Source organism: Macaca thibetana, chromosome 7 (assembly GCF_024542745.1).
Source record: "Macaca thibetana thibetana isolate TM-01 chromosome 7, ASM2454274v1, whole genome shotgun sequence".
Taxonomy (NCBI): Eukaryota; Metazoa; Chordata; class Mammalia; order Primates; family Cercopithecidae; genus Macaca; species Macaca thibetana.
Window position 1 is genome coordinate 16,680,143 of NC_065584.1, and position 23,641 is coordinate 16,703,783.

Here is a 23,641-nt window from a genome sequence, read left to right on the forward strand (position 1 = left end):
TACAGACATGAGCCACCGTGGCAGGCTCAGGTCATTATTTCTTATGAATATAAATGCAGAATTCTCAACAACATTCTATCAAACCAAATCCAGTAACAAAAATAATTATATTCCATGGCCAAGTGGAATCTATCCCAGTAGTGTAAAAGTGGTTTACCAACCAAAAGTCAGTCAGTTTAATATACCATATCAGCAGAATAAAGAACACAAAGCATATGATCCTCCCAATAGATGTAGAAAAACAGTATTTGCCAAAATTCAACTCCTTCATGAATAATGCTCAACAAAGTAGGAATGCATGTGAAGTTCTTTTTTTTTTTTGTTGAGATGGAGTCTCGCTCTGTCGCCCAGGCTGGAGTGCAGAGGCACGATCTCAGCTCACTACAAGCTCTGCCTCCCGAGTTTATGCCATTCTCCTGCCTCAGCCTCCCGAGTAGCTGGGACTACAGGCGCCCGCAACCACGCCCGGCTAATTTTTTGTATTTTTAGTAGAGACAGGGTTTCACCATGTTAGCCAGGATGGTCTCGATCTCCTGACCTCGTGATCTGCCCGTCTCGGCCTCCCAAAGTGCTGGGATTACAGGCGTGAGCCACCGTGCCCGGCCGGATATGAACTTCTTAACCTGATAAAGGCATCTGTGGAAAAACCAAGAGCCAACATAATGCTTAATGGTTAAAGACTAAATGCTTTCCCCGTAATATCAGCATGGACAGAATATCCACTTTCCCACTTTATTCAACATCATAGGCAAGAAAAGGACACAAAAGGTCTTCAGGTTGGAAAGGAAGAAGAAAAACTCTTATCTAAAGATGACATCTTATAAATAGAAAGTCCTAAGGAATCTACTCAGAAACTACTCGAACTAATATATAAGTTTAGCAAAATTGCAGTATGTGAGATCAACATACAAAAATCAATTATATTTCTGTACATTTGGAATAAACAATCTGAAAATGAAGTTAAAACCATTTACTTTAGGATCAACAGGAATAAAATATTTGGGAATAAATTTAACAAAAGAAGTACAGAAACGTATACTCTGAAAACTACAAAACATTGTTGAAAGAATGGAAGAAGACCTAAATAAATGGAAAGACATCGCATGTTCGTGGATTGAAGGCAGCTATGCTCACCACTGCATCACCCATGCATTCTCAAGTTCATAGAGTTTGCTGTTCAACTTATAAAGTATACAACCCATAACTGCCCCCTCAAAATAAAATAACTTATTTTATGATGTCAAGTCAATCCATCCCAAAAGGAGGAAGTAGGACACTTGATATTTGAGGTATGTCTCCTTAGATTTTTGGTTACTTTTTCGTAATCTCCTAGTAAGTGGAAAATAAAGCACTTTGTCCCAAGTAACAATAATTCATAAGTAGTTGTTATTCCTGTTTTATAGATAAAGAACTGAAGCTCAGAGAGACTTAATTTGCTTAAGGAAGGACAGCTGTGGAGCCATTGTCTAGTTCGGGTCCATCAATTACAAAGCTCTGTTTCTTTTAACTATGCCATGTTGCATTTGAAACAGGAGTACATTAGATTTTTTAAATAGTAGACTGGCCTCTTAAGTTTCAGAGTGGTTTTGTTCAGAGACCCTGTTTATAATATATTCTAGTATTAAGAATTTGTGTTCAATTGTTAATGCCATAGACATCTATTTTGTGCTTACTGCATGCAGGCACTATGATGAGTAAATAGTGATGAATATATTAATCCTTACTTTAGCAGAGAAAGTAAGTATGCAAATAAACAATTGCAGTATAGCAAGATAACTGCAGTGCTGGAAGTCTTAAATAAGTATAATGGTAACATAGAAGAAAGTAATCAACTCTGCTGGAGTGGCCATAGAAGATGAGATGATTGAATTGGACATTCAAGGCTATGTAGGAGTTTGTCAGTTGAAATATGCGTGCTTCTTTCTGTATCATGACTGACTATGGAAACCATTTATGCATAAACACGACTATTGGGTTTTTAAGTAAATAACTAAGGTAGGAAAAAAGTTCATTATTAATTTGCAGGAATCCTGTGTTCCTTTATACTTTTTTAATAATTAGCTTTGTGTTCAGATATAATTAAAACTCCTTGGTAAAATACAGAAGCCTGAGAAGGGAAATGGTTTTTGCTGACATGTGGTTTGTAAAATGCATTGCAAAACAACTAGCTATTAGAGTTCTTTAATTCTGTTGTACCTGCTTTTTGGAATTTGAAGTTAAATGGACAAAGTAAAAGAAAAATTTGTGAGTTCATGAAGAATTCCGTTCTTTTATCAAATTGTGGTAAACTCAACAAGTGAATATACTTGGGATATACGCTTTTCAGATTTTTCAGGAGAAAAGCTTTAAATTGCATTTATGACTTTTCTAGTTGTTAATAGTTTCTCACACACAAATACTGTGTGTTAATGTATCAGTGGTTTCTGATGAAACTAATTTAAAGCTTTTTTGCAACATTTATTTGGCAAAAGTTTATTCTATAGGATTTTGAGCAGTTTCTAATATTAATTTGTATAGTTGTCACCTAAAATAATGAATGATAAATAAGTTCTGAGTTTATGAAGAAATGTCTTACTACAACCATGTGTCAACATAACTATTTTGGTTTTTTAAAAAATTAACCAGCTCCCTTATTTATCTCTTAATGTAGCCTTTTGGTCACATATTTCATTATCCCCCTTGGGATAAACAGAGAAAATTGAAAGGAAAATAGGAATCTTCTACTTTTAGAATCTTTGATTTGACCAAGTTGTAATACTTATACTTTTGGGCTAAATAAAAGGGTATCTATTACCTAATATAAATTTTTGGAAGTGCACGTAGACAATTCTGGAAAATAGGGAATCTGTTTATAGGTGACTGGCAATTATTACAAATGGAAGGATGGGACTTTGTGTTTTGTTTTGGTTTTGGTTATTGCAGTGGCTGATGTTTTGGTACTCCAGAGTAGGTTAAGTATGCATTATGTGGTGATGGCAGAGGTTTCTAATATGCTGTATTTGAAAAAAATATTTAAATATATGCAGATTTTAGCAATAGTTTTAATGGCAATACTCTTTGCAAACTCATATGAATATATTTAAGGTAATCTTTTTTTGTGAAACTGTATTGCTATCTGAATCCAGAAATCTACATGAAACTATATGCTAAATTGTATAAATAGCAGTATTTTAAAATCAGTGCCTTATGATAAATCCAAAGTGATTAAAAGGAAACACTGCTTCTCATTTATGAATACAAGTTTAAGAAAGAAAAATATATTTCATTTTTAGATTATATAAATGGTGGAGAACTTTTTACTCATCTTTCTCAAAGAGAGCGTTTCACAGAGCACGAGGTGCAGATTTATGTTGGAGAGATTGTGCTTGCCCTCGAACATCTCCACAAGGTAAGACACTTGATTTTTCAAGTTTCTTTTTTGAAGTTTGTTAACTAAGGTAATAATGGAGCTAGAAGAGCTCATGTTTTTACGTGTTATTGTCTTAGTGGAGATTAAGAAAGCACACTTACAGAACATTACCAATTTTCTCAATTTCATAATTCCGTTTGAAAAAAATCTACTTTCCAATTGTACTTGCTATGGTGGAGATTGAAAAGAACTTAAGCAGTTTTTGGCCTTTTTCCTGAAAAATCTTAATGCTTATTTGTTACAAAGTATCATTAAAATAAAAACCTTTAATTATTAAAATAACCAATAAAATGAAACCATCAGTCATAATATGTATTTCTTTCATTGTAATTTACTGCATTGCAGACTCTGCCTGTAAACCTTCAGGGTGTGTCCTGATGAGGTTGGAGAATAAGAGTTATTTCCCACTCTTGCACTCTGGCTTTCTTTTCCATTTGTTTTGTCCCTGACACCGTCCCTTGCTCCCACCCCCTTTCTCCTCCATTGTCCCCAGGTAGGATGAACTCTTACTAAAAAACTTTAAATGGAATTCATGTCTGTGACCCTATTCAAACTGTAACAATCAGTTCAAACTTTAAGAAATGTTATTGCAGATACCATTAATCTTGAGCCAAGAAATTTTGACTCCGTTTTTTGTTTTACTTAATAAGGAAATATTGTAGAAGCAGTCATTATGTAGACCAGGCTTGTGTTTTTCCTCAGAGACGGAAAGTACTCAAGTAATTTTTAAATTAGGACAATTCAGGTACATCATGAAGCCACTCTTCCTCATCATGTTGTATTCAGGTCCTACACTAGTTTAAGATAGAGATTGAAGTGCTGATTATGGAGCATAGAAAAGAAAGGAGAGAATTGAAGGAAAAAGTAAGGATGAAGGATGACATTTCTAAAGGGGCAGGCAGCAAGGTGGAGGTAACAGATGGGTGAGGCTGTGAGAATAAATGATGGTAAGATGTCAGAAAAAAAGAGATCAGGAAAAGGGCAGATCCAGCCCAGAGCAGAAACAAGACCTGCCAGGTGAAGGGAGATGGTTCAAGGGTAGGAATCTTAGGGAGACTGAATGAAAAATGTATGAGAACAAGGAGGGAAAGAAACCTTTGGCAATAGGGGATTGGGGAGCAGGGCGGCAGTACAATGGAGAGGAAGGGGAACGAGGTGCAGTCAAGTAGGCACTCAAACTGAGGTAGCAGAACAGACACTTGGACTTCTTTTGATAGAATTCTTGATACGGTAACAGGCTTTAAGATGATTTTTGCGGGATATAAGATAAGACATTTTCATACAAGAAACTAGTGGACCCAGGAATACGCTGCAGAGAAAGACCTTTGAAATTTATGATTTAGGACAATTAGTTTATAATATAAAAATGATGGTAGAAATCATCATAAATATGAGTAAGAAACAAAATGAATAGCTCCAGTGAGTAAGCTAGAAAGTCCAGTGTAGTGGTGCAATCTCGGCTCACTGAAGCCTCCACCTTCCCAGGCTCAGGTGATCCTCTCATGTCAACCTCCCGAGGATCTGGGACCACAGGCGTGTGCCACCACACCCAGCTAATTTTTGTATTTTTTATAGAGATGAGGTTTTGCCATGTTGCCTAGGTTGATGTTGAACTAGACTCAAGCAATCTGCCCGCCTCAGCCTCCCAAATTGTTGCATTACAGGTGTGAGCCACTGTGCTTGTCCAAAAATCCAGTTTTTAATTTATGTGAAACTTGCTCATTGTCAAACACAGAAGTAATATAACAATCAATATTGGATATAACTGTAATTGATACGGAATGAGAGTAATACAGCAAATGAAATCTCGGTTAATCTTCTCCTAATCTTACTACCCTAAAAAGATACAAATAAATATAACGCAAAGCCAGCAATGTTAATCTTGATAAAGCTACTAACATTGGGTTTCACAGGAAGAGGCAAAAATGGATGTTTACTTGCGAGTGATAAGCTGACGCAGATAGTAAATTATTTGTTCCTAAAATATTTTCCAAAGAGGTTGTTTTTAAGGAAAAAGCATCTCCTGGTTGTTAGATGCATATAATGCTCCAAGTCAGTGTCTGTTCAATATAAGCTCTAGACATTTTCTTTTCTGTCTTGTAGAACACTGAGACTCTTAGAGGAAAATTGCCTAGTACTTTTGTGTTTTGTTTTGTTGTGTTGTGTTGTGTTGTGTTGTGTTGATACAGGGTCTCACTCCGTTGCCCAGGCTGGAGTGCAGTGGCATGATCACAGCTCACTATAGCCTCAACCTACTAGGCTGAGGTGATCCTCCCACCTCAGCCTCCTGAGTAGCTGGGACAACAGACATGCACCACCACACCTGGCTAATTTTTGTATTTTTTGTAGAGACAGGGTTTTGCCATGCTGCCCAGGCTAGTTTCAAACTCCTGAGCGCAAGTGATCCTCCCATCTTGGCTTCCCAAAGTGCTGGAATTACAGGCATGGGCCACCCGCGCTTGTCCCTTTTTGGCTCCATTTTTTAAAAAATAGAGACGTAGGGTCTAAACATAGACATAGGGTCTCGCTTGCTGGAATGCTATCATAGGTCGCTGTGGCCTCAAACACCCTGAGCTGAAGTGATCCTGCTGCCTCTGCTTCCCGAGTAGCTCTAGGACTGCATGTGTGCCACCACACCCAGGTAATTTTTTTTTTTTTTTTTTTTTTTGAGGCGGAGTTTTGCTCTTGTTGCCCAGACTGAAGTGCAGTGGCACTATCTTGGCTCACTGCAACCTCCGCCTTCCGGGTTCAAGTGATTCTCCTGCCTCAGCCTCCCAAGTAGCTGGGATTACAGGCATGTGCCACCACGTCTGGCTAATTTTGTATTTTTAGTAGAGTCAGGGTTTCTATATGTTGGTCAGACTGGTCTCGAACTCTCGACCTCAGGTGATCCGTCCACCTTGGCCTCCCAAAATGTTGGGATTACAGGCGGGAGTCACTGCTCCCGACCCAGCTAATTTTAAAAATTTTTTGTAGAGATGGGTCTCACTGTGTTGCCCAGGCTGGTCTTGAACTCCTGGATTTAAGTGACCTTCCTGCCTCAGCCTTCCAAAATACTAGGGTTACAGGCAAGAGCCACTGTGCCTGCCCCTTCGTGTTTTTCTGTATGTAATTTTGATTTCCATTTTAAGAGATTATTAAGAACTTTCTCATATTCTTAGCATTGAGGAAAGCAATGTTTCTAAGTTTAGAAACATTTAATTCAGGCTGACATAACTGAAAACATGAAACAGAATTTGTGCAGATCAAGCACCTTTTATATGAGTTGGATAGATGTATTTGTTATATAGCTGAAGTGTTTTGCTATAGAACTTACAAAGAAGTAAGTTTTATAAATGCAAAGTAAAACAGAGGGATCTATAAATGTTACTTAATTGATTTTCTTTGCTTATTTAGAACTAAAGTTTGAGCCTAGTGCAGTGGCTCACACCTGTAATCCCAGCTACTCTGGAGGCTGAGGTGGGAGGATGGCTTTAACCCAGAAGTTTGAAGTTGCAGTGAGCTAGGACCATGCCACTGCACTCCAGCCTGAGTGACAGAGTGAGACCCTATCTCAAAAAAAAAAACAAAAACAAACAAACTAAAGTTTGAGTAAAATTAACCTATGATCTTCAACCTTTATGTTTAAGAGCCTGTTAATCAGCAGTTCTTTATGAATTTCCTATTTTATACATTTTCCTATTTTATACATGATGTGCTGCATAAATACCTGATAAATACATAAAAAGTGAATAACAGAGTTGTCTTTTTATACCTATATAACAGAATATATAGGTATATAAAGACAAATAGGAAGTACCTAGAAAATATCAGTCATGTATAGGTAAGTACAATGTAAACATAGGTGTTATAGGATGAAACACAAGGAAATGACCAGGGGATCCGGTTAGTCAGGAAATTCTTCTGAAGCCATTAGGAAGTGATGGACAAGAATTGGCTGCAAAGGCACCTGAAGGTCATCTAGAGTGAGAGTGAAATAGGAAGAATAGAGACTTGAAGAAGCACTAGTCAAGAGGGAGGCCCTAAAGAAACTGACCCAACGAGGTAGACCCTGTGCACGAGGAGAACAAAGAAGTAGGTTGGAGACATCGAGGGAACGCAGCAGATAAAAGAATTTCCATTTGCCCTGACCAGTCACCAAGAGCCATCACAGGATCCTGAGGAGGGAAATGCCTTTAAAAAAAGAAAAAAAAGGTAGACAAGAAAGACTGTCTTAATTCATTTTTTGTAAATTATTTTAAAATTTATATTTCTTTCTTTTTGCAGTTGGGGATTATATATCGTGACATTAAGCTTGAGAATATTCTGCTTGATTCTAATGGCCATGTAGTGCTGACAGATTTTGGTCTGAGTAAGGAGTTTGTGGCTGATGAAGTGAGTATGATATTTTAATTTGAATTTAGTAATAACAGAATGTAAACAAGGATGAAAACTGTAGAATAAACATTTAGCAGAAAACTGCCATATGAATTCTGAACTTTCGTGCAGGTTTGTCCATGAAAAACGTAGAGATTTTTAGTTTAAAATTAATATGGAGCCGTCCTGTTAAAATCGCGGTAAACCATGATGGATATATCAGAATTTCTATTTATTTAAAAAAAAAAAAAGGCACTATGCATTTAACTTTCCCCATAAAATATATAAAATATGACTGAAAAATTAAATAACTCTTTTGGCCCTTCAGGAGAATTATGGCTTTGATAGTGGCCAATAAAGAATCATAAAGCAAAGTACACACTGTTTACATTGTGATAACAAAGTAGGACATGCTATGAAGGCCCTTTGAATTTGCTTGACAAGAATGACAGATCTACTAGCCCCAATTTTTAAATAATATTGCTGGTTTTTGCTCAACATGAATTAAAATGTGGTGGCTAATGTGCAGATTTTACATTTGGAGGACTTTAATTTTCAGTATTAATTAGAATTTGTTTAATATTTCAAATGCATTTAATGACACTTAAAATTGTACATCTATTAGTTGTAATTAAATACTGTTTATATAATGGTTGTAATATAAGTTACATTTATTTCTGCACTACTAGTTATTCAAGATAACTAAGTAAATTTGAATGTCATTTTCATTTCTATCCAGGAAATTGCTGGTATAGAATATGGAATCATAGTAAAATGTTTGTAGTGAAGGACTTTGTTATTATAAAATACATCATTCTTAGATTCCAAATTAGGTATATCTATTTCTGATGGGTTTTTGGAGTATTGCTTAAGCAATCCTAGGTGAGTGAGATAAGTGCTGAAATTATAAAACTTCCAGGTCCTAATTTTTTAATCACTTCTATATTCATTCAGTTTACTTATACAATGAATATTTACTGATCACCTCTACTATGCTGGGTACTGGACAATACAATAATAAGTGAAGTGGAAATGATCTCTACCTTCATGAAGCTGTAGTTATTACACTAAATTGATCATCTTTGATACAAATATCATAGTTATAAAATAGATGAATTTTGAGGCATTTACTTCTAAATTTGATTTTTAAAACTTTTTATGCCTTTGTAAAAATTTTAGTGGCGACTTCGGCAAATTGTAGCAGATTAAATCTGTTTACTGTTGCCTCCTTAATACATCCCACAAGAATAAAAGGAAAGGGATAAGATAGACATGCACTCAAAAGGGAAAAGAGAAAATAGCAACTACCTTTTAGAAGATGGATGACAGTAACATGGGAAGCCTAAAAGCAGGCTGTCTGTACTTCTGACCCCCTAAAAAGGTTCAAGAATTGGAGGCAGCAGGTATCCCTCGAAGTAGGAATGCAGGTGATGCAGGACCCAGGAGGACTGATTGTAAGTCTGTGTAAGAAACAGGTAACCCCTTGATTCTATCTCTGCCCCTGTTGACATAAGCAGCTATGCCTTCCTCACCCTAAGGGAAGACCGAAAAGGTCTGTGCATTCAGGGATAATGGGCACAGCTAAGGATGAGGATACCATACAGAAAATGACAGGTATGGTGAAAATGGACACATTGAACTGTGCAAACTCTCTTGGCCGCTTTCTACCACTTCACTCTGAGCACAGTGGCTTCCCAAGCAGGAGTTTGGAGGAGTTTTCTCTGAGAAACCAAGAACAAAAACTCTGTAGATGTCATCAGTAGTTTTGCCACTGAACTGGCCCAGCCAGATCTCTCTGCAGAGAAGCCTAGGGCTTGGCAAGCCCACCCTATGTCACAGAAGCATGTTTGTGATGATGTCACAATTAAAAAAAATAATTTTGTAACTGTATTTCACTATAATTAATTTCCTCTATAATGCTATCTATTTTTAAATATTATTTTGAGAAGGGGTCCACAGGCTTCAACAGACTGCCCAAGGGGTAAATGTGTAAAACTCCCCCTGCATAGAGAGATTTGATTATCACTTTTATTTGCTCATTCCATTGATATTTGTTGAGGGCTTTCTATGTGCTAGATCAGCAGTCCCCAGCTTTTTTGGCACGAGGGACTGGTTTCTGGGAGACAGTTTTCCCAAAGACCAGGATGGGGGTATGGTTATGGGATGATTCAAGCACATTACATTTATCATTAGATTCTCATAAAGAATGTGCAGCCTAGATCCCTTGCATGCACACTTCACAATAAGGTTGGCACTCCTAGGAGAATCTAATGCCACCACTGATCTGACAGGAGGCAGAGCTCAGGTGGCAATGCTTGTCTGCTGCTCACCTCCTGCTGTGCACTCTGGTTCCTAACAGGCCGCTGACCAGTACTGGTCCATGGCCTGGGGGCCCATGTGCTAGATGGTAGGCTAGGTTCTGGTAGTATACTCATGAAAAGAATCACTTAATGAATCCTCCGTTTATAGTTATGTGTGGCAGATCATTTGGCAATAGATAGAGACAGACTTTGGCCCTGGGGAACAGCAAAATATTAGGACCCAAAAGTAAACAAACAAACAAAAATCAAAGTTGACCAGAGTTGCTAGGTCTTAATACAGTAATAAGCATTAGTCAGAAATGCTGTGTGACTGAATCAGCCAGGTCACTCTTCACAGGAGAAGAGTTTTCTGCTAGTCGTGTCAGCAACCACCTTTCAAGGGGTGATGGGGATCCAGTCAAATACCATCATCTTTGAGCACTTAGTGGTTTGGGTGCAAAAATGAAATAGTACAGTTCAAGCTGAAGTAGAGGAGTAATTAATAGGTGCCCTTATTTACTGAATACAGCCTCGCTCTAGGTTATGTTAATAGTTTAACATTACTATTAAGCTGTAAGGGTTGCATATCTCTTTGATCCTTAGACTGCTTGCTCATTCTCTCTCTTAGCCCTAGAGGACATACTGTCATGCTCGACTTCAAGTTTAACTCTCAGTGCTCAGGTAGGAATTTTCCTTTGCTGAGTCCTCTGAAACTTGATCATTGTCCTTTGCTCTTCTGATTCCACCCAGCACCTGTTTAGGAAGTTTCTTTATCTAGACCCTTTGTACCTTAAAAATATTCCCATGAAACCATTTCTGTTTTGATTAGCTCACATTCCTTTTTGGTTTCACATATCAGCCCCAACTGATATCAAAATATCATATTTTTTGGTACAAGGTTCTTTCTGCCCCATCCCTACTCTGCCTCCTTGGTTTCCAGGTTAAATGTGTATCTTTATAATATGGTTTGGCTGTGTCCCCACCCAAATCTCATCTTGAATTCCCATATGTTGTGGGAGGGACCTGGTGGGAGGTAATTGAATCATGGGGGCAAGTTTTTCCCATGCTATTCTTGTGGTAGTGATTAAGTCTCACGAGACCTGATGGTTTTAAAAATGGAGTTTCCCTGCAACAAGTTCTTTCTCTCTCTTTGCCTGCTGCCATCCATGTAAGACATGACTTGCTCCTTCTTGCCTTCTACCATGATTATGAGACCTCCCCCATCCACATGGAACTGTAAGTCCATTAAACCTCTTTCTTTTATAAATTGCCTAGTCTCGGATATATCTTTATCAACAGTATGAGAACAGACTAATATAGTAAATTGGTACCATGGGTGGGGTGCTGCTGAAAAGATACCTGAAAATGTGGAAGCGACTTTGGAACTGGGTAACAGGCAGATGTTGGTACAGTTTGGAGGGCTCAGAAGAAGACAGGAAAATGCGGGAAAGTTTGGAACTTCCTAGAGCCTTGTTGAATGGTTTTGACCAAAGTACTGATAATGATATGGACAATGAAACAGCCTGAGGTGGTCTCAGATGGAGATGAGGAACTTGTTGGGAAGTGGAACGAAAGTAACTCTTGTAATGTTTTAGCAAAGAGACTGGTGGCATTTTGCCCCTGCCCTAGAGATTTGTGGAACTTTGAACTTGAGAGAGGTGATTTAGGGTATCTAAGCAGCAAAACATTCAAGAGGTGACTTGGGTATTCAGTTTTAAAAGGGAAACAGAGCATAAAAGTTTGGAAAATTTGTAGCCTGACAATGCAATAGAAAAGAAAATCTTGTTTTCTGAGGAGAAATTCAAGCCAGCTGCAGAAATTTACGTAAGTAAAAGGAGCTGGATGTTAATCACCATAACAATGGGGAAAATGGCTCCAGGGCATGCCAGAGACCTTTGCGGCAGCCCCTCCCATTATAGGCCTGGAGGTTTAGGAGGAAAGAATGGTTTTGTGGGCCGGGGACAGGGCCCCTCTGCTGTGTGCAGTCTAGCGACTTGGTGCCATGCTTCCCAGCTGCTACAACCGTGACTAAAAAGAGCCAAGGTACAGCTCAGGCTGTTGCTTCAGAGGATGGAAGCCCCAGGCCTTGGCAGCTTCCATGTGATGGTGAGCCTATGGGTGCACAGAAGTCAAGAATTGAGGTTTGGGAACCTCCACCTAGATTTCAAAGGATATGTGGAAACACCTGGATGCCCAGGCAGAAGTTTGCTGCAGGAATGGAGCCCTCATGGAAATCCTTTGCTGGGGCAGTGCAAAAGCGAAATGTGAAGTCCGATCCCCCACACAGAGTTCCTCCTGGGGCACTGCGTAGTGGAGCTGTGAGAAGAGGGCCACCGTCCTTTAAACCTCAGTGTCAGGCCTCTGAGTCCAAGCTAAGCCATCATATCCCCAGCAACCTGCACATATACATCCAGATGGCCTGAAGCAACTGAAGATCCACAGAAGTGAAAATAGCTTAACTGATGACATTCCACCATTGTGATTTGTTTCTGCCCCACCCTAACAGATCAGTGTACTTTGTAATTTCCCCCACCCTTAAGAAGGTTCTTTATAATCTCCCCCACCCTTAAGAAGTTTCTTTTTAATTCTCCCCACCCTTGAGAATGTACTTGGTGAGCTTCACCCCCTGCCCCCAAAACATTGCTCTTAACTTCACTGCCTATGCCAAAACCTGTGAGAACCAATGATAATCCCACTGCCCTTTGCTGACTCCTTTTTCGGACTCAGCCCGCCTGCACCCAGGTGAAATAAATAGCCATGTTGCTCACACAAAGCCTGTTTGGTGATCTCTTCACACGGACACGTGAAACACTCAGAATGGTAGATCCACCGACAGCTTGCCCTGTGCACCTGGAAAAGCCACAGACACTCAACGTGGTGAAAGCAGCCAGGAGGGGGACTATACCCTGCAAAGCCACAGGGTGGAGCTGCCCAAGGCCATGGGAGCCTACCTCTTGCATCAGCGTGACCTGGATGTGAGATATGGAGTCAAAGAAGATCATTTTGGAGCTTTAAGATTTGACTTCCCTGCTGGATTTTGGACTTGTGTGGGGCCTGTAGCCCCTTTGTTTTGGCCAATTTCTCCCGTTTGGAATGGCTGTATTTAACCAATGCCTGTACTCCTGTTGTATCTAAGAAGTAATAACTTGCTTTTGATTTTAGAGGCTTGTAGGTGGAAGGGACTTGCCTTGTCTCAGATGAGACTTTAGACTATGGACTTTTGAGTTAATGCTGAAATGAGTTAAGACTTTGGGGGACTGATGGTAAGGCATGATGGGTTTTGAAATGTGAGGACATGAGATTTGGGAGGGGCCAGGGGACGAATGATATGGTTTGCCTGTGTCCCTACCCAAATCTCATCTTGAATTCCTGCATGTTGCGGGAGGGACCTGGTGGGAGGTAATTGAATCATGGAGGCACATTTTTCCCATGCTGTTCTCATGATAGTGAATAAGTCTTACGAGATCTGGCCATTTTAAAAACAGGAGTTTTCCTGCACAAGTTTTCTCTCTCTTTACCTGCTGCCATCCATGTAAGATGTGACTTGCTCCTCCTTTCCTTCCACCATGATTGCAAGACCTCCCCAGCCATGTGGAACTGTGAGTCTGTTAAACCTCTTTGTTTTGTGAATTGCCCAGTCTTGGATATGTCTTTATCAGCAGCGTGAGAATGTACTGATACACTCTGTCTGCCTTCTCTTCTCTTTAACCTCTTCCTCTTTGACCATTTCTGTTACTGTTTAAGCATACATAGTCTTTCTGTCTTAAAATTTTAAAAATGGGGAGATGAATGGACTGATAAATAAAAAGGAAAAAATATCTCAGAATACCATATTCCCATCTAGCTATTGTCTCATTGTTCTCCTTTGTCAGTATTTGTCTTTATTTACTCATATGTCCCTTACTGCCTTATCAATTCCAATTCTGCTTGTACCCCCTTGCCCCCCACCCCACTGCCATCTACTGAGGCTGTTCTTGCCAATGTTACCATTGACGTGCATATTAATACTTTTTAGTTACCTTACTTGACTGCCTGGTAGTATTGAAGTGGAAATCACCTCTCAGCTTGGCTCTGTGACACAACACCCACCTGACTTTCCTTGTCTCTCTCACTGCCTTTTGTAGGCTTTTCCTCTTCTACCTGAGGATTCCCCTCAGCTCAGTCCTAGGTACTCATCTCTTTTTATGCTGTACTCTTCTTACATGCTGCTTATTCCCAGCCTTCTCTTGGCCAACCTTCTCTTCTGGGCTCAAGACCCAAGTATGTGAATGTTGTATCTCCACTTGACTCTTTCACAGGCTCCTCAAACTAAACATTTTCAAAACGGAAGTAATCTTCCACCAAAATCTGCTTCTCTGTCAGTATATCACAAATTTATATTATACATTCTGGCCTCATTTGGTCTGGGAAATATATTTAATCTTCAGGAATTTGCTTTTTATGTATGTTTGATGTTTCTGCTCATGATATTATACTTATCTCTGTATATATATAAGTAATTCAAAAAATCTTGGAGTACCTACCATTGCCAGGTATTGCACTAGACCCTAGAAATATAATGGTGAACATAACAAATTCCTTAACCTCCTAAGCCTGTATTCTAGAGATATTTGTCAAATATTCATATAATTATTTATGGGTTTTTTGTTTCTGTGTTTTTTTGTTTGTTTGTTTGTTTGTTTGTTTGTTTTTTAAGATGGGGTCTTGGTCTGTCACCCAGGGTGGCAAGATCTTGACTCACTGCAACCTCTGCCTCCTGGGGTCAAGCCATCCTTCCACCTCAGACTCCCAAGTAGCTGGGACTCCAGGCGCACGCCACTATGCCGAACTAATTTTTGTATTTTTTGTAGAGACTGGGTTTCACCATGTTGCCCAGGTTGGTCTTGAACTGATCTCAAACAATCTGCCTGCCTTGCTTATCCACAGTGCTGGGATTATAGGCATGAGCCACCATGCCCAGCCCATATAATTATTTATAGATAATGGTTTGCAGCCTAGATTACATACAGGTTAAAGTAAATTTATTTTAGAAACTTTAAACATATTTTATGATAATGAAAATTTGCTATTTTTACTGTTCTGTTCTCAACCAGAAAATTTGATCAGGCTCTTGAGATTCTGAAAATAACAAAACATTTCTAATGTGCAGGCTAATATATATCTTCCATAGAATTTTTTTGGTAGTACAGTTTTACAAACATTTGTTGAGTTCTAACTTCAAATCAGAGAATTTGGTAGTTATTGGATATTTTATTTTATTTATTTATTTATTTATTATTATTATTTTTTTTTTTTTTGAGATGGAATCTCGCTCTGTCTCTAGGCTGGAGTGCAGTGGCCGGATCTCAGCTCACTGCAAGCTCCGCCTTCTGGGTTTACGCCATTCTCCTGCCTCAGCCTCCCGAGTAGCTGGGACCACAGGCGCCCGCCACCTCGCCCGGCTAGTTTTTTGTATTTTTTTTTTTAGTAGAGACGGGGTTTCACCGTGTTAGCCAGGATAGTCTCGATCTCCTGACCTCGTGATCCGCCCGTCTTGGCCTCCCAAAGTGCTGGGATTACAGGCTTGAGCCACCGCACCTGGCCGGATATTTGATTTTAATGTTGATGACTTTAAATACAGTTAAAAAAAAGTGTTGGTAAAGTGATGATAGCTTCAAAATTATGTCTGTTCATATTTATAAGCAAATAATGTCAGAAAGGACATATTCATGTTTATGCTTAAATATGGTATATGCATTCTGTTTTTATAATTTAACGGTGAGCGTTTGAAAATTTTCAAAACAGATCATTAACATGAATCCCCAGGTAGATAAATACAACCATAAGGTTTAGTTAAGAAAAATAATGTGTTGACCGAACAGTACAGAGTATCTGTACTTAGAGGGAAAAGCCTCTGGATTTACGACTATTTTTCTCTTTCCAGAAGTAGAAAAATCTAACCTTGCTCAATTCAGATAATGTTATTTATTGATTAATTCTTTGAGCAATGTAAGAGGCATTTTAGTTAGGGGGATATTTTTCTGGTTCTCTATTTCCTAGCTTTGGGACATGAGGCAAGTCACTTAGTCGTTAACCTCTCTGAGTCTTAATTTCATCATCTGTAAAATAATATTTATCATACCTAATTTATAAGATTGTTATACAGACACAATGAATTAACGCTTGTGAAAGTACATTTTAAAGTGTAAAGCTCTATATCCGTTCTATTTGTGAGAAGTACTGTTTACATTTCAGATTACTGTGAGCAAAATTAAAATATACCATTGAGAATTTAAAATTATTCTCTTTATTTTCTTACATGCAAGAAAGTTTTAAATTATATCTTTCTCTAATAAATGCCTAGCTAATCATGCCACTTTCAAGTTTCTGCTCTTTTAATGTATGTATCTCAAGATGTGTGGGTAAGGGTCGGGTTCCATAAAGAGCATGTTTGCATTGAGAATCAGATAACCTAACCCTAAACCAGCTTTTTAGTTACCTCTGTCTCCCTTCCTGATTGATTTGTATTGACATGTAGTCATGGTTTTTTTTATTTGCATGTGTCCTGAAAATCTATTTGGTCTCTGATAATAAGCCCTATCAGTCATTTGCCAACATCAGTGACTCTAAGATAATTTAGTTATTTCAAGGTAAACATTGAGCTGGAGGTGTTGGGAAGATAGGAAACCTAGAAACCAAAGTGTTACCCTGTTGCCCCAGTTCTTCCTCTCCTAAAACACTGTTACACAATATTCAGATGCTAACACATTAGCTTGAGCCATTCATTAGTGAGATTTTTTTTTCCCCCAGATATCTGAGCGGACCTTTGATTCCCCTCCAAAGGATTGGGGGTAAACAGGGATTGCCTGCCAACTGTCTGCTTCGCAGATCCCTTTATAATTATTCTTATGGCAGAAATTTTTGACTGTAGTAAAGTTTATTCATAATATGATTTTTTTAAAGGTAGATTCAATGTGAGTAACAACACAGAACAACAGGGACAACTTTTGAAATGAGATTATTTTCACAGAAACTTCCAAGTATTATATATTCCATTTGTTCAAATAATGTTAAATGTGTATTTTTAAATTTACTTGATGACTATATTTAGCAGTCACAGTTTATTTTTATCTATTTTCTAAGAAAGAATTAAAATTATTCAAAACTATGCTGAATGTCAGGGACTTTAAAGCCCATAAGGGAATTTAGCAAAAGATATCCTAGAATAATAAGAATGTGCATAAGTGTGAATAATAAATGTTTATATTTTCCAAATTCCTCTTTAAAATGTTATGCTATAAAACAATAAAAATAGAAAATGATATAACTGAGTTTATGTGCCCACTATTCACATTTTCAGTTATGGAAATGTTACAATTTTTTTCCATTGATTCCATGAATATTGATTGAATATCTCCTGTGATCCAGGCACTGTTCTGTCTCAGTGTTGAGATCTTGTAATGAATAAGCAAAGTGGATGCAAATTCTTCCTTTACACAGGGAGGCAGACAGTAACAAATAAGTATTTCTGTAGTATGTTAAATAGTGGTAAGTTGCAAGACAAGTATAGTAGGAAACAGGAATAGGGAATAGGGTGAGAAGAGGCTACACTTTGAAATCAGGTGGTCAGGAAAGGCCTCACCAAGGTGATAGTACAATAGAGACATGAAGGAAGTGAGAGTGAGCCATGTAGATATCTCAGGAAGGAGATTTCTAGGTAGAGGGATCAGCCAGTATTAAGGCCCTTTAAAATGGGATTATGGAATGAGTGAGAGTTACGGTAGTAGGAAAGGACATGGAGGTGATCATATGGAAGAAGGATTGTACAGATCACTCAGGACATTGAAGATCATTGTAAGGACTATGGCTTCTTCTCTGCACAAAATGGGGAGCCATTGGGTAGTTTTGAGTAGAAGAGTAGCTATCTCCTATTTTGGAAGAATAATTCTGGTTGATAACTGTGATAACCCTGTAGTGGGACAAGTGTGGAAACATGAGGTCCAGATAGAAAACTGTTGCAGTAATCCCAGCAAGAGATGGAACTGGCCTAAACTGTGGAGTAGCAGATTTTAGGACTATTTTGGCATTAGATCTAATGAAATTTTTTGATGAGTTAGATGTGGGGTATGAGAATTCAGAAGAAACCTAGTGTGGCCCCAAGGTTTTTGGCCAGAACAGCTGGAAGGATGAAATTGCCATCAACTAATATGGGGTAGGCTGCTGATGGGGAGATATCTGGGGTGGGGAGAGAAGTTGAGTTGGACAGGTTAAGTTTGAGAGATTTATTAGATACACAGCAGAGATGTTAAGCAGTGGGCTATATGAGTCTGGAATTTGGGAGAGAAGTCTGGTCTGGATCTATGAATTTGGAAAACAATGTGGGTTGTCTCAGAAGACAAGTGAAAAAATGTTTCAAGGATGAAACTGTCATATGCTATTGTTAGGTTAAATAAGATGGAGACTGAAGATTGAGCATTGACTGACTCAGAGTTAACCTTAGGAAAGAGAATACCAGTAGCCTTATTGTCATCCACATATGCAGACAACTTGGGGTTTTCTGTTAAAAGGAATAGTGAAATTCTGTGAAGAGCATAGCAGAGGATGAAGTGAGGTCAAAAGAGGGTTTTTTCCCCTAAGATGGGAGAAATTACAGATGTCATACACTAGTTAGAATAGTCCTGAAAAGGAAGTGGGGTAGATATACTAATATCTACCACGCAAACCCTGATATCTACCTCTTATAATAATACAGCAGATAAAGTGGGAAATTGCTGGAACACTGTCCTTGAGAAGGATAACATCAAACGCATACGTGAGTTTGTGCGTGATCATGCTACTAGTGCTTAATGAGTAGCATGGTCAGTTCATGCTTAGGAACTGAGGAAAGTTGAGTTACTAGGCACACATGGTTGGAGGTTAAGTGGTACGTACTGGCAGCTTATAAAAGGTCTTCTGTTTTCTCACTGAGTGTGAGGAAGGGAATGGACACATGGAGATTTTAGGAGAAAGGAGATGATAATGTAAAATAACCAACTAACAATGTGGAAGAGTGAACAGATTAGGGAAATGAATGTGTTTGTGGAGTACTGTTAAGACCCACATGAGATTCCTGATCATGAATTTAAAGTGAAATTGCCTGGGCTCATGCCTATTATCCCAGCACTTTGGGAGGCTGAGGTAGGAGGATCGCTTGAGCCCAGGAACTTGAGACTAGTCTGGGCAACACAGTGAGACCTTGTTCCCATAAAAAAATTAAAAAATTAGCCAAGCATGGTAGCACGTGCCTGTATTCCTAGCTACTTGGGAGGCTGAGCTGGGAGTATCGCTTGAATCTGGGAGGCGGGGAGGGTGCAGTGAGCCAAGATCCTGCCACTGCACTCCAGCCTGGGTGACAGAATGAAACCCTGTCTCAAATGAGTGGGTGAATGAATGAATGAATGAATGAATGAATGAAATTGGCCAACCTGATTATACGGTTTTCTCCAACAACGTGTAGCTGCACTGGTACAGATAAGAGTATGTGGTGGATTAAATTTAATTGTGTTTTAGTACCTTTACTTCATGTGTGTGTATCCATTAACAATATATATTATGTATGTTTTTTACATGTACGTATATGACATATTCTATTGCAAATTGTTTTTTATTTGACCTATTCTTGAAATTTATCCAAGTTGATAAATGGGATGTTTCATTTATTTTAACTGTTGTATAATAATCCTTTATATTAGTTATCCAGTCTATCTTTTCTCCTACTGAGGTACATTTTGGTTTCTCTATGTTTTCTCTATCACAGTGTTGCATTTTTCCCCAGATGTTATTGATTTGTTAGAATTGGAATTTTTTTTTTTTTTTTTTTTTTTTTGAGGCGGAGTCTCGCTCTGTTGCCCAGGCTGGAGTGCAGTGGCCGGATCTCGGCTCACTGCAAGCTCTGCCTCCCGGATTTACGCCATTCTCCTGCCTCAGCCTCCTGAGTAGCTGGGACTACAGGCGCCCGCCACCTCGCCCGGCTAGTTTTTTGTATTTTTTAGTAGAGACGGGGTTTCACTGTGTTAGCCAGGATGGTCTCGATCTCCTGACCTCGTGATCCGCCCGTCTCGGCCTCCCAAAGTGCTGGGATTACAGGCTTGAGCCACCGCGCCCAGCATTTGTTGGAATTCTTTTAAGTATTATAGATACCAACCCTTTAAAACTAAATGTTTTGTAAATTTCTTTTCTAAAATTTTAACTTGTTTTTAATTTTGTTTAATGATATTTTTTGCCATTTAGCATTTTAATATCCAATGTGCTAATCTTTTCTTTTAAGGCTTATTTTTTCAATTAAAAAACATTTTAATTGTGGTTAAAAAAACACAAAACAAAAATTACTATCTTAACTGTTTGTAAATGTATGGTTCAGCAGCTTTAATAATGCTCATTTTGTTGTATAACAGATCGCTAGCACTTTTTCATCTTGCAAAATTGAAACTCTATACCTTTTCCCCCTTCTCCAACCCCTGGCAGCCACCATTCTACTTTCTATTTCTATGAGTTGGACTACTTACAATATCCCATGTCAGTGGAGTTGTACAGTATTTATTTTATTTTTGTGACTATTTCACTTAGCATAATGTTCTCAAGGTTCATCCATGCTTATAGCATGTGACAAGATTTCCTTCTTTATTAAGGCTGAATAATATTCCATGGTATTTATATGCCACATTTTGTTTATTCATTTACCTGCTGATGGACATTTGGGTTGCTCCCACCCCTTGGCTGTTGTGAATAATACAGTGAATGTGGTTGTGCAAATATTTCTTCAAGAGCCTGCATTCAATTCTTTTGGATATATACCCACTAGGGGGGCTGCTAGATCATATGGTAATTCCACTTTTAATTTTTTGAGGAACATTCATACTATTTTCCATAGCAGCTGCACCATTTTACATTCTCACCAGCAGTGCTAAAAGGTTCCAGATTCTCCATATCTTTGCCAACACTTGCTATTTTGGTGTTTTTGTTTTTATAGTGGCTATCCTAATGAGTGTAAGTTGAAATCTCATTGTTATTCTGATTTGCGTTTATCTCTAATCATTAGTTATGTTGAGCATCTTTTCATATGCTGTTAACCATTTGTATGTTTTCTTTGGAGAAATGTCTGTTAGAGTCCTTTGCTCATTTTAAAATCAGGTTATTTGTGGGTTTTGTTGTTTTTCGGTGTTCTTTATATATTCTAGATGTTAACTCCTTATAAGATATATGATTTGCAAATATTTTCTCCCATTCTGCAGGTTGCCTTTCATTCTGTTTGTTTCCTTTGATTTTCAGAAGTTTTTAAGTTTGATATAGTCCTATTTGTCTGTTTTTGCTTTTGTTGCCTGTGCTTTTGGTGTCATCTCTAAGAAATCTTTGCCAGATCCAATGTCATGAAGCTTTTCCCATGTATTTTCTTCTAGGAGTTTTGCAATTTTAGGTCTTACATTTAGGGTATAAAATCAGGTGGAGTTACTTTATATTTTTAATACAGATAACCCAATTACCTTTAAGTATTTGTTGACTAGTCAGTTAATCTTTTCTTTGCTTATTTGAAATGCAACTTCTGTCATATAACTAAGTTCCCATGCATACTTATGAGTCTGTTTTTAGGCTCTTCACTGAATTCCATTTGTCTGTTTGCCTCACCCTGCATCAGAACCAAAATATCTTAAAACATCTGGCTGGCCGGGGGTGGTGGCTCACACCTGTAATCTCAGCACTTTGGGAGGCTGAGGCAGGGAGGATCACTTGAGGCCAGGAGTTCAAGACCAGCCTGGGCAATATAACAAGACTTCATCTCTACAAAATATTTTAAAAATTAGCTGAGTGTGTTGGTGCATGCCTTTAGTCCCAGCTACTCGGGAAGCTGAGGCAGGAGGTTCACTTGAACCCCGGAATTTGAGGTTGCAGTGAGCTGCAATCATGCCACTGCACTCCAACGTAGGCAACAGAGCAAGACTTTATCTCAAAAAAGAAAGAAAAAAAAAAGCCTGTCACTTTATAGTTAAGTCTTGATTCTGAAAAGGTGAGGTCTTTTTCCTCTTCACCCTCACCCTACCTCCCTCTCCTTTCCCCTGACCTTCCTCCTCCCTCTTCACTGTCTATTCTTTGCTTTTTATGTTCCTCCACATTAATTGTGGGATCTAATATGTAAATTAATTTGGAAGGAACAAAATTTTTGGATATTGACCTCTCCAATGAATTTGCATCAGTGAATGTTCAAATCTTCCTGTTTATTTAGTTGTTTTTTCTTTCAAAAATATTTTGTACTATTATCTGTAATATTTTATACATATATTATTAGACTTATTTCTATTTATACTTTTTGTTTCAATCGTAAAAATTATCTTTAAAAACTGGAATATTTATGGTTTTTTTTTTGCCAGAGCATAGGAATGTTGTTGACCTTATACATAAAACGTTGAATTCTTATTAGGTGCACAAATTTAGATTGACTTGGATTTTTGTGTAGATGACTACATTGAAAAGAAAAAAGTCAGAACCACTATTTGTAAGTAATAATGGCTTTGTTTCTTTTCATTTCTCACACTTTTTAGTTTCTGTGTGTTTGGGGATGATTATTTTGTTTGAGTTTGGCTTGGTTTTATTGCTTTGTCTACCAAGTTTTATACGTATATATATTTTTTACATTAAAGAACATGTGTTTTAGTCATTTAGTATGGTATTTGCTGTAGGTTTTTGGTAGGTAAATTATATTTTTAGTATCTAAGAGTTTATTGTTATAGGGAAATTCTTATGGTTTTTCTCTTTAACCACATAATGATGTGAATTATATGAATAGATTTTTGTTTTCTTTTTCAGTGTTAGACCATCTTTCAATTCCTGGAACAAACTTAACTTTCCATGATGTATATTTTTTATACATTGCTGGATTTTATTTGCTAATATTTTACTTAGGATTTTATTTTCTAAGTAGACCTATAATTTTCCTGTATAAAATTGCATTTGTCACATTTTAGTATCAAGGTTGTCCTAGCACCATGAAATGGATTTGGAATGGTTTATGTAAGATAAAGATACATTTCCACTAAAGGTTTGTGTGGATTCACTTTCAAATCTGCCAGTGTGTTTTTTTCCTTTTTTTTTTTTCTTTTTTTCATTTTAAGTGAGTACAAGTAGCTTTTCAAATACTGATTTAATTTTTAAAATACTTACAAGTATATTTAGAGTTTTTATTTCTTCTTAAATGTTACATTTTTATAGAAAATTGTATTATCTTTTTAAATTCTTTGACATCAGTTTCTTCAGAATTTCCTTACTTTTAAAAACCTCTGTAACTATAGTAATGTTTTCTTTTAAATTACTGATATTATTCATTTGTTACTTTTCTTGATCCTTTATTAGAAGTGTCCCTTTTATTAGTCTTTTGTAAGAAAGAGCTTATGTCAAGCCTTCCATTTTTTTTTGCTTTCTTTGATGAAGTTTATTATTTTGTACATTTTACTTTCTATAAACTACTTTCATATTCTTTTTCTAAGCTTTTAATTTGGACATCTAGCTCACTAATATTTAATCTTTTTAAAATAAAGCTGTGAATTTTAAAAAATAGCTCTAGCTGCAT

At 37.8% G+C, this 23,641-nt stretch overlaps 1 protein-coding gene across 4 annotated transcripts in view; it reads left to right on the forward strand.

Moving 5' to 3' along the window:
- The window catches only part of RPS6KA5 (ribosomal protein S6 kinase A5), a 201,680-nt gene that overhangs the window by 119,073 nt on the left and 58,966 nt on the right, over positions 1 to 23,641 (forward strand). For 2 of the 4 annotated variants that reach the window (XM_050799047.1, XM_050799048.1), the window contains exons 4-5: positions 3,273 to 3,388; positions 7,676 to 7,783. In XM_050799047.1, coding sequence (XP_050655004.1) covers positions 3,273 to 3,388; positions 7,676 to 7,783 — 224 coding nt within the window. Of the gene's footprint in view, positions 1 to 3,272; positions 3,389 to 7,675; positions 7,784 to 9,235; positions 11,302 to 23,641 lie in introns of those variants that run through there. The other 2 variants (XM_050799050.1, XM_050799049.1) reach the window with 2 other exon arrangements.